The sequence below is a fragment of the Lygodium microphyllum genome, chromosome 5, assembly GCF_053477565.2.
Source record: "Lygodium microphyllum isolate KBCC chromosome 5, Lygodium_microphyllum_v1.1.10, whole genome shotgun sequence".
NCBI lineage: Eukaryota > Viridiplantae > Streptophyta > Polypodiopsida > Schizaeales > Lygodiaceae > Lygodium > Lygodium microphyllum.
In genome coordinates, this window is record NC_141139.1 from 75,419,037 (window position 1) to 75,435,893 (window position 16,857).

At 40.6% G+C, this 16,857-nt stretch overlaps 1 protein-coding gene across 2 annotated transcripts in view; it reads left to right on the forward strand.

Moving 5' to 3' along the window:
- LOC148036001 (kinesin-like protein KIN-UB) overlaps positions 1-14,988 on the forward strand; it is a 166,177-nt gene extending 151,189 nt beyond the window's left edge. Inside the window, exons 18-19 of one of the 2 annotated variants that reach the window (XM_087678004.1) lie at positions 13,829-13,964; positions 14,188-14,988. In XM_087678004.1, the coding sequence (XP_087534130.1) occupies positions 13,829-13,964; positions 14,188-14,221 (170 nt within the window). In that variant the 3' untranslated portion in view covers positions 14,222-14,988. Of the gene's footprint in view, positions 1-13,828 lie in introns of both variants that reach the window. The other variant, XM_087678005.1, reaches the window with a different exon arrangement.
- The last annotated feature ends 1,869 nt before the right edge of the window (positions 14,989-16,857 follow it).

Sequence of the window (16,857 nt, forward strand, 5' to 3'; positions counted from 1 at the left end):
GAGTATAAGCTGTACTATACTGATGTACTATGCCCTTCTGCTGCAAAAAAGAATTCAGCATAGAGGACATGTATTCCCCCCCTCGGTCCGAACGGAGAGTCTTAATGTGGCATCCAGATTGGTTTTCAACAAGTGCACTGAAAGACAAAAATGCATCATACACTTCTAACTTCTTTTTCAAACAATAGACCCAGCAAAAACATGTGAAGTCATCAATGAATGTCACAAAATAATAACAACCACCCAATGACATGGTCTGCATAGGCCCACAAACATCTGAATGCACCAACTCCAATCTGGTTGTTGCCCTGAAAGCAACATCACGAGGAAATGAGAAACGATGCATTTTCCCCAAAATGCATCCCTCGCATAAGTGCTCAGGAGGTCTCTCCAAGAGAGGTAAGCCATCCAGCATCTGAGTACGCTGTAAAAGCATCAAGTTGCCAAAGTTTACATGCCCTAAACGAGCATGCCATAACTCCGCCTATATCATAGCAGGAGTAAGAGTGGATGTCAAGTATGCTGACTGATCTACTGAAAGAGCATCCAACTCATATAAACCATGACACAAAGATCCTGTCAAGACCAATGTCATGCATTCTTTTTCTCGAACCATGCAATGGTCATCATCAAAAGTGACCTGCATACCACAACGTGCCAAAGAAGAAATAGAAAGCAAATTCTTCTTTATTCCAGGCACAAACAAAGCGTCCTGTAGGCGGAGAATAGAGCCATCAATGGCTGTGAGCTGAATCTCCCCAATACCACGAACAGGGTATGATGCATTATTGGTACACTGTACCGATTTCCCAACGGGAGGTGCACTAATTAAAGCAAACAAATCTCTGCAAGATGTGATATGTCTAGAAGCACCACTGTCAAAGAACCAAGTGTCAGCATCCTCTGTAGAGCTAAGTGCTCTATCGGCCCAAGAGATGTCATAACTGCAAGTGTAAAAACAATAGTCCCTGTCCACAACAAAGGACGTAGACTCACTAGCAGTGGAAGGAGTAGTAGAAACAGACATTCCTGACTCCTTCTTCTTCTCTTTGGCAATGCGCTTTCTGCACTCAGTGATATAGTGGCCGGGCTTCTTACAATAATGACATTTTCCTTTCTTTGCTTGCGTCCCCCCTTGTGACTGATTCTGCGATGTGCTGGAAGTGCCAGAACTCTGTGGAGCATTTTTCACCTTGCTGTTCTTGCCTTTCTGTCATGCCACAAAAGCCTGCTCAGAGACTATAGCATCCACACCACTATTTTTCCGTGTTTGCTGCTCCTCTAGAAGCAAGCTAACCAGCTGAATAAAAGTGAGTGGGTGCTCAGCAATCCTCATTGTGAGGTTCAATGCAGTATGAAAAGACAAGTACGAAGGAGGTAGGGAATTCAAGGTGGTGGATATCAATTGTGCATCCGAAAGATACTCATCTACATTCATGAGCTGCTCCCTCAAGTCCTGAATCTTGTTTAAGTGATCCTGCATAGAATCACCTTCATGCATCTTCAGAGTTTCCAACTCTTTCTTCAAGAAAGAGATTCGTGTCTCATTTTTTCCTGCAAACATATGCTCCAAAGTCAACCATGCATCTCGTGAAGAAGATGTCGAACGGATATGAGGTATGATGGACCGCTGAACTGCCAAAGCAATCAGTGACAAGGCCTGTGCATCATGGGTATCCCAACCTTTTTGAGGTGCAGTTCTTGGAGGAAGTGGCTGAGGTGGAGCGGGCTGAGGTCCCCGTTGTCCACGTGCGCCATGGGGAGGAGGAGTAGCGGGAGCTACAACTCCCAGCCGAGTTTCCTCTCCACTGACATAATCCCATAAATTCTTGGCCACTAATACATTTTTCATCATAAATGACCAAAGGGAATAGTTGTTTCCGTCCAGTCTGTCCTCTTTGGATACATACGTAAAAACATCACCTCCCTGATTTGCCATGATGACAAATTTCCAAAGACAAAATGAGCAATGTCAAAGCAGTTCGAACTGGAAATCTGCAAATTTCCAGAAATTGCAGCAAATACGTTTCTGCAATTGATGTGCAAGGGCGTACTCTGTCAGAAAACTGTCCTTTACTGCACGCTTCCCAAGGTGCAAACAGTGCAATGCAACACTGTTATGAATAAATCCCCAAAATTTTTGCCAAAATCTCTGTCAAAAACAGTCGTTCTGTGACTGTATCAGCAGTTTAAATGCATCTGTCCTCTAAATATACAAAAGCCCCAAAATTTTTGACCATTTAGTCCAGAAATTTGCATAAAATTTATTTTTCCAGTAGATCTGTGCCAACCGCGTGTGAACCGCCGCTTCCAGAATTTTATTCTGGGCTAAAATAATAATAATTTTGAAAATTTTACCTGGGCGTGAAGCACGTCGCGAGCTGCTGACGTGACGTAGACAGGCGGGCAGGCGGGAGCAGGTCGTCTGACAGGCTGACCAGTCGCGATGGGCTGGCGGGCTGCGCGTGGACAGGGCAGGTCGCGAATCTGACGCGTGTAGGCGGGCAGCGACTCTGACGCGGGTCGGAGGGCAGTTCGTGGTCACGAGCGCAGAGGAAACTTCGTTTGCAGGAAACGGGCCCTGGTGGACTGGTGGTGCTACTCGCGAGCAGGCGTTGACTCCGGGGACAGGACGTGGACGTGCTGCTGACGTGAAGATTGCTGACGGGCAACTGTTGTACTGTGCTGAGGCAGCGCTGAGGAACAGCGCCTGACTGCTGACTGACGACGAGCTGTACTCTGCTGGCAGGATTGACGACAGGCTGTACCTGTGCTGACGTGACATCTGACGCTGGAGCAGGACTGGGGTGTGCTGCAGACTGCAGACTTGCACTCTGCAGGCAGAAGCTGAGTTCAGAGCTGTGCTCTGATACCAAATGTGAGAGCAGAGGATCGAGATACAGCCAGATTCAGTAGACAGTGTGAGAGTGAGAGAGACAGAGTTGAAGCACGACACCCAAAAGAATAGACTGAATGAGTGTAATCTGAAAGTACAAAGTACAACCCTTAAACCTTAGAGTTGTAGGGGGGTGTTCACACCCGACACACACTAAGTGCCTAAATGTGTGTAACATAAGCACATAAGTACATACGATAATAAGACCATAAGTCTGGGGGAAAAAACCTCTCCTACCGAGAGTAAAAAGTGCCCCAGTGTCCTACTGATCACCGACACTCCCATATGAGCGTAGGCGTAAGTAAGGCGTGAGTAAAATACCCAACAGTTTTCAAGAAATGCATAAGAGGTCTTTTCTATAATGTCAGATAATCCTCGTTTACTATGTTGTTGACAATCTTCTTTTGTATTGTAGCTCAATCGACTTTGATTACTCCAAGCACACCTCTTATTGGTTGCTTTTCATCCTAGTGGCAACATCTATGGCCAAGGTATATGCTTTAGGGGTTTGTGTGTTTTGGGATCGTTCAGACAAGCCACAATCCTATCACTCTTTCTCTCTATATTATTTTGAGGCTTTCAGTGCCATCTATTGACATGGATGACATCTCTTGAGCAAGTGCTTGTGCTACCCTCTCTACCAGTATTCGAGAAGCTAGATGGATCAAGCTATCCTCTATGGTCGTGTAGGATCAAGTGTTTGCTTGTTACCTATGACCTTAGGGATTTTGTTACTATGCCTATACATTGACTTACCATGGATCCTCGTGATGGTGTGATTTCAGATTCGGCATCTTTATGGGATTTGTTGAATGCCAAAGCATGTTTTTTTCTCTTTTTAAGTTGTGTAGATTTTGTACTCGTGCATCTACAACACGGCATAGGTATAGATGCCTTTATCCCCAACAACCTTCCACTTCAATGCAAATGTTTCTCTAGTGCAGAGAGAACATGAAAAAAGTGACAAAGTAGAAATGTACATAAAGTATAATTGGATGAGAAAAGATGACATCTCATCAAACGTCTATAATCTTTCTAAGGAAGGCAAAGAGCTCTACTAAGAGACTTTTAGTGAATAGATCTACAGGATTTTGGTCACTTGACATCTTGACTAGCTCAATGGACTTGCCCTAAATGTTGTCTTTGATAAAGAGGTATGGACCTCAATGTGCTTTTTCTTCGTATGGAAGACCGGATTTTTGGCCAATTAAGTGGCACTCATAGAATCCAAATGCAATGTAGGGACCGCATTAGTAATACCAAAGTTTGCTAGTAGACGGTCTAACTAGAGAGCCCCCTTAGAAGTCTCAATGGCTACATTATACTTTGCCTTTGTAGTAGCAGATAGGGCCGTGTATGTTTGTACCTGGAAATCCAAGAAACAATACCTCCAGTAAAGGTGAAGACATAGCCAGAGGTAGACTTTTTACTATTTGCGTGCCTTGCATAATCAGAGTCGATGTACCCCATGACTCCTGTATCTTGGCCACCACAACATATGCACATATCTATAGTGCCCTTAAAGTATCTCATGATATCCTTCATGGCATCCCAATGCCACTTGCCAAGTGTAGCTATATAGTGTCCCACAACTCGTACGCAAATGCTATGTTAAGAGACCAGTGGCTATCATGACATATATCAAATTGCCCATTGTAGATGCATAAGGAAGCTTAGTCATCTTGGCCTTATGCTTATCAAACTACAGACAAATGGCCTAACTAACCTTAATGTGAGAAGGTAAAGGACGGCCAATAAGCTATCATATCTTGACAATCCCAATGTAGGGTCAATCATGGTGTGCATTATGGATTAAAATAGACTAATAAAGACATGGTTGCAAAACAGATTGCACACTCAATAATGATAATTGATATTCCACACCTTTTCACATAATGCTACAATACAAGGATTCTTTGATAGATAGCCTTTTGCCTTTTCACTCATACAAGTGGCTATCTTAGGTGGCATCCTTATCTTGACTTTCCCGTAGTTAATACTTATCTACTCACCTTGTATCTTTGGAGTGTTGTCAAACATATACACATATAGCCATAGATACCAAAGTTACATTCTCACGACCGCTTCTTAAGCAAGGTATTTGCGTTACCTTGTCACCCATCCAGTGTAGCATTGCATAACTGCAATTGCTACCTCTCAACACTCCCTCTCAATGCTATATTGGAGTGCTACACATGACTAGACATATCTAGTCCACCATATGCATGTTACTATGCATGTACAATGCTTGTTTGAGGATCATTTACTCATGCCAACCCACCCCATCCTTTTTGAAGTACCATAGTATTCGAGAAAGGCATGGTAATCTACTTGTGCATCTAACATGTGCACATTCTCACATAACATGCATATACAAAGTCCTTTTGAGGCTCTAGCCTCGGGTAGATAACCCCACACAAGACAATTCTTCTGTAACCTCATCTCGAATACACTCTATCAAGATGCACATGCATATAAACAATCTCTTTTGAGCTCTACACGGCTTGGGTAGGAGAAACCTCATGTGATGGATGATTTAAAAAGTCTCAACTTGAGCACATGCACTCATGTATATCTACCCCTAATACACAAGTTAAGGTTATTTAAAAAATTATATGCAAACATATATCCTATCACCTTGTGCATGTGAAAAAGGTTTTACAAGCAAAATTAGTTTAAGGTTTAAGGAAAAGTTATTGGAGTTGAGGGCCACATGTCATTAGCATCTTTATTTTCTTATCCTTCTTTTTTTTCTCATTCTTATCTTTTTCCTAGCTTACTTCTTTGGACTCTTGGTGTGCATTATTGGAGTGTTGGAAAGGTTCTATCTCATATTTCAAGCCTTCGAGTAGACTACGCTAGGATGATTCTGCCTTAGTTGCTATTGGTACTAACTTCTTTTACTTAGTCATGAGTCATAACTATATTTGTGCTTTGGTTCACTTTTGTTATGCTCCTAGTCTTGACTTTTGGACATGTGATACTCCTCTTTTGCAAGTTCTCCTTGAAATCCCAAGGTAAACCTTGGTGTTTTTTTGCTTCTCCTTTTTTAGCCATGGTGTGGATATATGACTCGACATCCTTGGGGCTCACATTGCTACATGCCATTATTTGTACCAATGTCGATGCTTGTGAATCTAAGGAGGTCGAAGAGTTGCTCTAGATGTGTGCCCTTATAAAGCCTTTTCCAGTCCTTTGGAGATTTGGGCTCTTCACCTAGTAAACTAATCATTGTGTCGTAGCTGAACTTGAGTCATCATTATCTTCCTCAGAAGGCCATAGGGCCATCGCATGCGGATTTGGTTGCTCACCTTCTTGTCATGTATCTCGGTCTCTTTCTCACACGGGGTGTTGTTCATGATACTACTCGCCACTTTTGAGTAGAGCTACCTGAACTTCTATAGTGCATCTTATTTATATGTTCCTCACGAGCTACTACAACTATCTTTTTCTTGCTAACATGTTATTCCTTGCTAGGGATGATTCCCCAATAGCAGTTATCGTCTTTTTCTTGCATCAATGTTTCTTGCAACCATTTAATCTGTTCTCTTGCTTAATCAGGCAGAATCCATGCCTTGTTGACTTCTTTCAAAAACCAAATGTTCTCGGACTTTTGAACCTTCTTATTGAAGCTTTCGCTTTGGCTTTCATGGTTAAAATCTGTTGAGTATCAGTAAGAACTTGCACTAGCTTCGGTGTACATGCTTCTTTGCACCACAATCCCTTGAATACTATAATGACCTTTTGACCTTCACAAGCTTGAACCTTCTCGCTGAAGCTTTCGCTTCGGCTTTCATGGTTAAAACCTGTTAAGTATGAGTAAGAACCTGCACTAGCTCAAGTGTATGTGAATTAAAACATGCTTTAAGCATTCTTTCCATGCGGGGATATTTTTTAGAACCTGGGCATTCAATATCGGGGCGTTGTCCACTCTCCTACTTTGGGTGAAAGCTCCCACATGCGGTCCTCTCTCGACTTTTGCTTAGGAGCCATTGACGAAGTAAATTTCGACTTATTGAACTCTCCCTTGGCTCCCTTACGAGTTTCAAAGTTACTACTACTCGAGATCTCCTTCCCTGCATAGGAAACATGCCTTGCAAGACACGGTCTAAAAACCCCCGGAGCTGCGGGTGAACTTGGTCTAGAAAAGCTTCAATAGAAGCTTCTCAAGCTTCTGGATGAACAGAGATGACATGTGAAGACGTGATGGTGAAGATGATTGGAGTGATGATGGTGAGGATGACAATGGTGAGGATGACGATGAGGATGATGATGATGATGATGGCAGCGGCAGCGGCAGCGGCAGCAACCTGGAGATGATGGCAGCTCAAAATGTGTTCTTCGAGAATGCTAGGTTTTGGACCTTCTGAAACATGCATGATTACCATCTCAAAATGTGTTCTTTGAGAATGCTAGGTTTTGGACCTTTTGAAACATGCATGATTGTTTTCAAGCTTATTTGTCATGAGGCCATTCTCATAATTTTCACTAATCAAGAAATTATTTTCCCATTGCCCTTGGTTATATAGGCAACAGGCTATTCAATATGATTGCAAAAGAGAGATGAAGTTTCTGTCAATACTTGAAAAGGGCATAATAATGTCTTGTACAATGTAAGAAGTGTATTAAAGACTTAAATTTAGCTATTTGCACGTGGAATGCATTGAGGAAATATCTGCCTTGAAATTCCTTCCTATGTGGATGGGTGCTTTTTCACAACAAGGCATGCATGCAAGTATGGGGCATCCAGGATACTTTGGTAGTGCTACTATTTTTCATGCTATGGTGGATCAAGGACTGCATATGGGAATGCATGGCAAAACCATAGAAACAGGAAACGGCCAGAACGGTCCCCCCAGCACACGGAATCGCCGTCCCCAGCACGAGGCCATCATGGGACGTGTTGCTAATCGATGGAACCTCCCCTGTCTGAAACGAGATAGGGAATGCCGTGTGGCACCCACTTGCCTTTGGCCGGCCGCTACTCCCGCCCGATAGTCTATAGACTGTGACTACGCGTTTCTGCCCGCTTCGTCTACCTATTCCCACCCTCGGTGACCAATCCACCAATCTGTTCTGTTACACTTGCCCAAGGATAAAAGTCCTGGCTGGGATGGTCTCACCAATGAGTTCTTTGAGTTTTTTGCCACCCAGCTCGCAAAACCATTGACAGCTTTGTTTTAGCAGGTGTGGGAAATGGGGATCATGCCGTCCTCATGGAAAGGTCTTATTAAACTGCTTCCAAAAGTTCCTTCGCCGTCCATGTTGAAACAATGGTGTGTACACCTTTGTGCACAATTCACCTAGAATTTTAGTGCACTTCTAGTACACACATCCCCCAATACCATAGTGTATTGTGCATATGTACCCATCCACCTTGCATATCCTCACACATCATAGCATATATGTGCACTTGTGCACTTTGCATATCCCCACATATCATAGTGCATATATACACTAGTGCACATGTGTACTAGTATGCCATCCTACACTTAGTCTAGTAAAGTCTTCGTTGTGCACAACCTTGGGTATACACCTTTGCACTTTACCCCATACCCTTGCACTCCATAATCTATCTATGCACTTCACCACATCACATCACCCATTCCATTGTACACTGGTGCACACATGCACTATGCTTCTTTGCACCACAGTCCCTTGAATACTATCATGACCTTCTGACCTTCACAAGCTTGCATATAGGAGCTCCAAACATACATGCTCTTTCAGCACGCACATACTCTTTCAAGGGTGCTCTTCACAAGCTTCTCTCCTTAAGAATCCTCCAAGTTGCCAATTGTGGGAAAACTTTCCTTGCTTCCACTTCATATGCTCATCCTTGAACATACACGAGAGACATGCCTCAAGCGACATGCTCCAACTTGGGTTATAACTAGCCCAACTTCACTTGTTATTCCAATGACAACATGCATGTGCCCCTTCACATGCTCTTTGCTCAACAGCAAGGGTTAATTGGACACTAATGTCCCACAAACAACAACCCTTTTGTTACTTAAACATTCTTTCATTTTCAAAAATAACAAATGAAGAGGCAAAATTATCCAAAATCTTTGACATCTATTGGCAACTTCCTTCATGGCAATGTTGGCAATACGTACTTGTTGAAGACTCCACTTCTATATTTTGTGATGCAAGGCTCCTCTTACATCCTTCAATGGAAATCTTCACAACAGTTTCAAATAGCCTCATAAGTAAACCAACAATAATCTTGAATAATGGTATTCCATAAAATTTCATCGTCTTCGAAATCATGGACAATCAGTAATAATGAGTGTCCAATATTTTTAAGGAAAGAATAGCTAAAATGTACCAAGGCTGAATCCGATAAAAGGGCATACATTAATAAGTACATAGATAATTAAGGAGCATTAAAATAGACTAACAAAGGCATGGTTGCAAAAGAGATTGCACACTCAACAATGATAATTGATATTCCACACCTCTTCACACAATACTACAATACAAGGTTTCTTTTATAGATAATCTTTTATCCTTTCACTCATACAAGTAGCCATCTTAGGTGGTATCCTTATCTTGACCTTCCTATAGTTAATACTTATCCACTCACCTTGCACCTTTGGGATGTTGTTACACATATATATACATCCACAAATACCGAGCTTGCATTTGCAACATCCTCTCTTGAGCGAGGTGTTTTCGTTATCATGTCACCCATCCTCTCAATATCATGGCATACATTAAATTTTCCACTTAAGATGCATAAGGGATCTTGGCCATCTCAACCTTTTGCTCATCAGACCGTGGACAATCGGCATGACTAACCTTGACATGAGAGGATAAAGGATAGTCAATAGACTTAATATCTTGCATATGAAACCACTCAAAAATCTTTTGGATGTACTTCTTTCTGACAAGCAAGAGAGCCCCTTAGAGTGATTGTGCATGATATGCATCCCAAGAAAATATGTGAGGCCTATTTCATGTCTTTCATCTCAAGGCTCTTCTTGAGCTGACTTTTGAAGGCATGAGCACTCCCAATTATCAATATATTATCCGCATAGAGTATCAAAATCATAAGGTTGTCATCATAGGTCTTCGTCGTGTATAAACACAAATCCATATTATTGCGAGTATATCCATGTGAATGTATAAAAGCTTTGAACTTGTGGTACCATTTTCTAAGTGCTTACTTAAGGCCATAGAGGCTCTTTCTCAACTTGCATACTAAGTATTTCTTACCTTTTCTCTCAAAGCCCTTAGGTTGTTACGTATAAATCTCATCATGCAAGTCCCCAAGTAAAAAAGCCGTCTTGACATCCATCTGATAGAGATTCGGATCTAGTTGCGTGACCAAAGCTAATACTAAGCTTAAGGTAGTCACCTTGACTATAGGAACACCATACGCTTGCTTAAAATCCTTAGCAACCAATCTATCTTGGTACGCTGGGTTAGGGTATCCAAGGATACTCTTCAACTTGTACACCCACTTGCATGGTAAAGCACGTTGCTTTCCACTAGGTAAAGAAACCAAATTCCATGTATGATTTTTTTGCAATGAGTTATACTTTGATTGCATGGCTCTCTCCCAAGAGTGACTGTCACCTTTGCGTATGGCCTCATCATAGGTAAGAGTCTCACTAGCATGTCACCATAACATAATCCATGAAGGGTGGGAACCGATCAGGTTGACATCTATTTTTTGTACACCGTCTCAAAAGAGACTATGGGGCTTGTACATCTTGTCTAACATCATTGTCATGGGCCACTGGAGCATCAACTGCTGCAGGTTGTCTAGCTAGTTGTATAGTAATAGGAGACTTCTCTTGAAATATCCCCCTATGTACCTAAACGACATGCTCAAGCTACTTATGCATTTTCTTCTCATAGGCGATAGCCTATCTCTTCTACATTCCCATAATCAAGTAAGATGCATTTCACAAACTTGGAATCTAGCTTATTACGCTTGCCCTTGGAAGCATGGGAGAAGGCTTACAACCAAAGATATGCAAATGAGCATATGATCAAGGTTTTTTAGGCTATATCTCCTTTGCAAATTGAGAGTCAAGAGTAGTACATGGGGATTGATTAATGTACGGCAGTAGTGCTAAGCTTACTACAGACCCTCTCTTGAATTGTCATGTTTATACGCTTAGCCATATCATCATGAGGTGGGGTGTACGGGGTGGTCAACTGACGTTTAATACCTCTCATATCACAAAATTACTCAAAGGCTTTAGATACATACTCTCATCCATTGTCATATTGTAGGCATCTCAACCTATAGCTAGAGTGGTTCTCAACAAAAGCAAGCCGATGCGGAAACGTAACCAATACTTTTGATTTATACTTTATGGGGTATGTCTACAGCTTATGTGAATAATCATCAATGAAAGTAATGAAATACTTCGCGCCACCTGATGACTTGTAGGGCATAGGTTCACAAACACAAGAATAAACGAGAGCTAAAGGCTCATCAATGCGCGCAATATTAGACTTTCGTGAATTACATGTCCGTCTGCCATAAAGACAATGATCACAATAATTAAAAAATTTATAGTCAAGGGATAGAAGATACTTTAAATGGATAAGCATTTTCATTTATTTTAGTGACATGTTTCCAAGAAGGCAATGATACCATAATGATACATGTGGTACTATAGCCACTGCTAAAACATGGTCGATAGACCCAAATACAAGTAAGGGATAAAGCGTTCCAAATACAAAGTAACCTGTATCATCCAACTACCTACTAGAGAGTACACTACTGGTCAAAGCCGAAACACGGTATACATCTTGCAAGGTAAAGATGTTGCGTGGACCATCTCCAATACCAATAATATCCAATGCCAAGTCATTATCCAATTTGATAGATCATGTCATTCTACGATAGGAGTGGAACCACTCTCAATGAGAGGTCACGTGAAATGAAGCACCTGAATCAATTAGCCAATAGGAATCATAGGTGGACGAGGTATTAGTCAATTGCGAGCAGCAAAACATCAAGAGCAGAAGTTACCGGTATCTAATCATCATCATAGTCAGTTTGCATAATATTAATCTCTTTAATCTTGATACTGAATTGTTTATGGACAATGCTATGATTATCATTCATATCTTGCACTTTGCTCTTTCCCTTTTTCTTGCGCTTATCATCATGCATTTTATGGCATTGTGGTCGAATATGACCTTGGTTCCCACAATAACGACAAGTCAATGCAAACTTACAGCCACAAGAGTTATTGGGAGACTCTCCACGTGATTGAGAATGAGACTTTTGCGAGTCGTTCCCAGGGTGGTCATTAACACTCTTAGGGTTATTGCATCTAACTGTCAAAGCATGAGAGCTATTGGAAGCATCAACTTTTTTTTTGGTTAACCTCTTTATTCAATAATGCACCCTTTATATCTTGCAATTTCAGCCCATCAATCAACATATTTGCACACACAGCAGTATGGAATGTGCCTATGATTCAGGCAATGTAACTAGCAAGAACAATGGTGGAAGATTCTCCTTGAAGTCAATTCCTTGCAAAAACAAGTGGTTGAAAAAAGAATGAAAGTTCCCTCCATACGAAAGTCCATGAGTTGCTTAAGTCAATATATCTAAGAGGTAGGCCTTTGCTTGTTACGGATCTTGTCCCATAACTGCCAAGCAGTTTGCCCTTGAGAGACAACATTATAGAAAGCTTGATTAGAGACTGACAAAACGATTGTAGATTTACATGTCTCAATGGCCCAATTTGCAATTTTTGCACCAAAACTTGCCATGCCTATGTCTTTTAGCAATTGTAATTAGTGCCATCCAATTTGTCAATGTTGAAGATAGCACTGTCATTCGATCCACCAACCATCATGCCAAGACATGAGAGCATAGTATAAAAACATGGGCTGCTGTAAATTACTGCAAATCAGTCCCAAAATGACAGCAACCCTAATTTATAGTAGAAAGTAAGGTCCAACAGCCACTTGGGGAGAGTGCTTAGAATTTAGGGCCTAGTACTTGAAATTCAGCAGCTAAAATTTGGGGATTTCAGTGGATTTGAAGAGGCCAACTAGTCAACATTATGTTTGGGGAAGTATTTGTCATCCAAGGAGCAAATCGAAGGCCAGCAAACCCAGGGGCAAATTGGTTTGAGGGCTTGCTGGTTGATGGGACAGCAAGATATATTGAATCGTGAAGAAGATTAGGTTAGATCTTAGTGTACTTCAACCTTTAGCAATACAAGTTGAAATAATACTACAAGGGATGCTAGTTTCCGGGTCAATTGGGTGTCTAGCATCTAGGTTTTAGTGGTAACATTTGCATTTTCAGTTTATGTGAATTTTATGTTTGCTGTAATCTGTGCTTAATTAGGTTATTTACCACCCTTTTAGAGGAGGGTTGGTTTCATTGACCCTTGTTGGTTCTCATATGCGCTAGTTTGCTCTTGGAAGAGCATAAATACCATGGCTTTAATTGAGTTGATGTAGGGTCTAATGCTTGAATTTCAGTCTCAATGGTTTGAAAATATACGGGTACTTTTATACACATATTATAGGTATGTACGTGCTGTTGCATGACTGTTGTTGGTCGTACCTAGCTCAAGTTAACCTCTTCAAGAGATTCACACATCCACTAAATCATATGCATGCTATACATACATATTATGAGACACTTACTCTTCAAATTGGATTTCAAGATCTAGAGAATTGTCAGTTTAGACATCTGAGAATCTCCAAAACTATATTTCAAAATCTTAAATATGCAGTCAATTTTCAAGCATAGAACATACGAAAGTGGTGTCTAAAACTCAAGCCAATCTTGAAGAGGGAAGAAGCTCCATGTCATGTGAAGGGGACAAATATGTTGTTAATCAATTTATGGCATTCCAAAACACACACAAACTCTCTCTCTCTCATTCATTAAAAAGGTTTGATTTTTCTGAAATGCTTGACCTCTGATGATGACAGAATTGAATGTGGAGGAGATGGCAGCGGGAGGTGCATTGCAGAAACTGAGCTGCATATCGATGGATGCATCGTGCAGGGAGGACATACGGGAACTCGCGCAACGGGGGATCACAGCCATCAATGCAAGATGCAATCAATATCCTGCATCTTCATCTGCATCAGCCTAAATGGCTGTACAAAATGTAAATAATTATAATCTAAAATGTCATGTCTGAATCTCCTTATTACATGGTGAGCCTGGAAAGAATTTGGCAATGCTTGAGCAATAATCTTGCTTGTTGGTAGCCTATAATTGATGTAAGTCCGGAGAAATAAAAGGGTACAAGAAATCTTTATTTGAAAGGTTAACTCCCTAGAACAGATATACATGGCCACGCTCATCCGCTGCATTGATCTCTCTCCAGAATTATGGCCATCCGCTTAATGGTATAAGGAATAGCATAGGCAGTTCGACGTAGACATACTACCACCAAGCGTCAGTAATCGCAGGTTCTGACATCATAACATGATAAGTGAGAATTGGCACGACGATCGAGTTATGCTAGCGATCGGAGGGAGAGAATCCTGAGCCATCAGCAGCACCTCAACGGTCCGCAGGCAGTGCGCCACTCATGGAAGAGACTAGGCAACGCTACGGAGAATGTTTTTGGCTGGACGAAACGGGCCCTTTCGAGAGAACATTGAAGTGAGAAATGCCTTCCGATGCACACTAGTTTTGATGGGTGAACTTTGAAGGGTAATGGTGCTGCAAAGCCGGCCGATGGCAGGATTAAAACACTTGACCTGTCGTTCCTCAAACAATGAGAGCAAGGAGACGACTTGCATGATTTTTACTTCCACAAGTTTGTGTAGTTAAGTTTTAATAATGCGTGGATAGTTTGCTTAACCACACTTATCTTTTGTATCATAACTTTTGGAGTTGGAGTGCCTTCAAAAAAGAGCATTATTGCCATACGTGAAAGAGCTTGAGTTGGAGTTGGAGTTGGAGCACCTCTTAGAGCATTTTCTTCTTCGGATCATAACAAGAAGAAATGCATAATCTTTAACAAAGAAATCTTAGTATTTAAGTTGTGATTTAGGATCTTGATCTTTTATTTGCATTTCCTTTCTTAGTTGTTGATATAGGGTCCTTTTGGACATCTCCATTTGCCATTTGAATGAGATGGGATACTTTGCATTTATACTATCATAATTAATGATTTTACTCTTCATGGTTTTCCTTAAAATGAGAATATTAAGGAACACCTTGTGGCTTAAAGCATTTGCAATTACATTCTTATTGCCATGCTTATATTTTATTTTAAAGTCATACTTCTCCAAGACTTAAATCCATATTTGTTGTCTCATGTTTAGATCTTGCTTAATAAATATCCATTTGAAACTTTTGTGATCCATTGTTAAGGTATGTCTTGCCAAGCAAATAATGTCTCTACAGCTTGAGAGTATGGATGATTGCCAATAACTCTAAGTTATGAATAGCATAGTTTTTTTCACAACTCTATCTTTTTTAAGGAATAGGTGTGTAATTTGCAATCACTTAGTGGTAAACAAACACTATTTTGATAGTCTTAATTTCACATCAATTATACATTCACTATTTAACAATAGTTATTTTATCAAATGATAAATCCAAATTTTAACAATTTATTAAAGTTGTGTTGTTATTTTAACTCAAATTTTCATCGAGCAATATATCCCCTTAACATATGAAATGCGAACTAGGCCTTTTCGATAAGGTAGACATGCTTTCTCACGTTTTATACGTTTTTTTTTTTTGAAATTTTTGGAATAAAATTTAAAAAATAAATTAATAAGCAATTCGAATATAATTTTACTTTTGGAGTAGCCAAAATCTTTCAAAGTTCCAATTCCTTAAACACAAAAGCATAGTGTTAACCTCAGCACAAGAAGAGAGCGAAAAAAGTGGAAAAGCACAAGTCGGGATCTAAAAGAGATGGCCCATGAGAAAATTGGACACAACAGAAGAGGAATGATGGAGAACGGCTAAAAGCGCAGGGATGGACTCAAAAATCAAATCAAAGGTAAATTTGCATTTTTTTTTATGTAAGGCATCCCTGAAATTGTTGTACAAGAGTGTCATGCTTCCTCTTATATGTAAATTGTAAAAGATAGATAGGCATAAGAGAGAAAGCAAATAGAACGCACATAGAACGAAATAAAAAAAGGACCTTGTTATAATGGTTGGTCATGTAAAAAAGGAATGATCGCTCAAAAGGGATTTAGGGTTATGTATAAAAATAAAAAAGGTGAATGAAAAGCTCATTCTTTGGTGTGGCAAAAGTGGACTCATCTTCTTGTCTCTTCTCTTTGCTTTTCTATGAGCGTTTGAGGAACGAAGTGTGAATGGAGGAGGGAGTGAGTGTGTGAGGTTGAGGAATCTTGGAGGTGAAGCTCTCCATCATCTTCTCTTTTCTTTTTTCCTTTTTTTCTCTCATCTCGCGCGTGGTTATGGAGAATAGAACTTGGAGGAAAATGCTTGAGGATGCTTGAGCTTGCATCACGAATCATGAAGCTATTAGAGTACTTAAGGGAGGAGGTAACTCATTTGGACATTAAAGTAAGCTCACTACACACTAGTAGAATCAAAGGTACGTCAGTCAGATGAGAGATAGTCATAGGTACTCGCTTGAAACACTTAAAGGAATAAGTGATACATGCGTTCTTGGTGACTAAGTGTGAGCTCTCATTACATTTTGGTTACGTTGTCGTGACCAACGGATTCAAGCTTGAGCACTTGCGCGTCTCAAATCGAGTATCGAAGTAGCAGTTTTATCTTCGAATTGGAGCTTGAGTTAGATAGGAGATTTTGGGTTTTTAATCTATGTTACAAGTATTTTTTGTTTTTGATTATAAGTTGAGTGGGACATCTCATTTCAGTACTTTGCTTTTGATTTTTGTTAACTTATAGTAGGTTAGGGTTAAGATATCGAAGTGGAAAGCTTAAGGTGTGCCCAGTAAGGGTTTAAGATCTCGGGAGGCAAGGGAAAGCCTCATTTGCAATCTTAGCT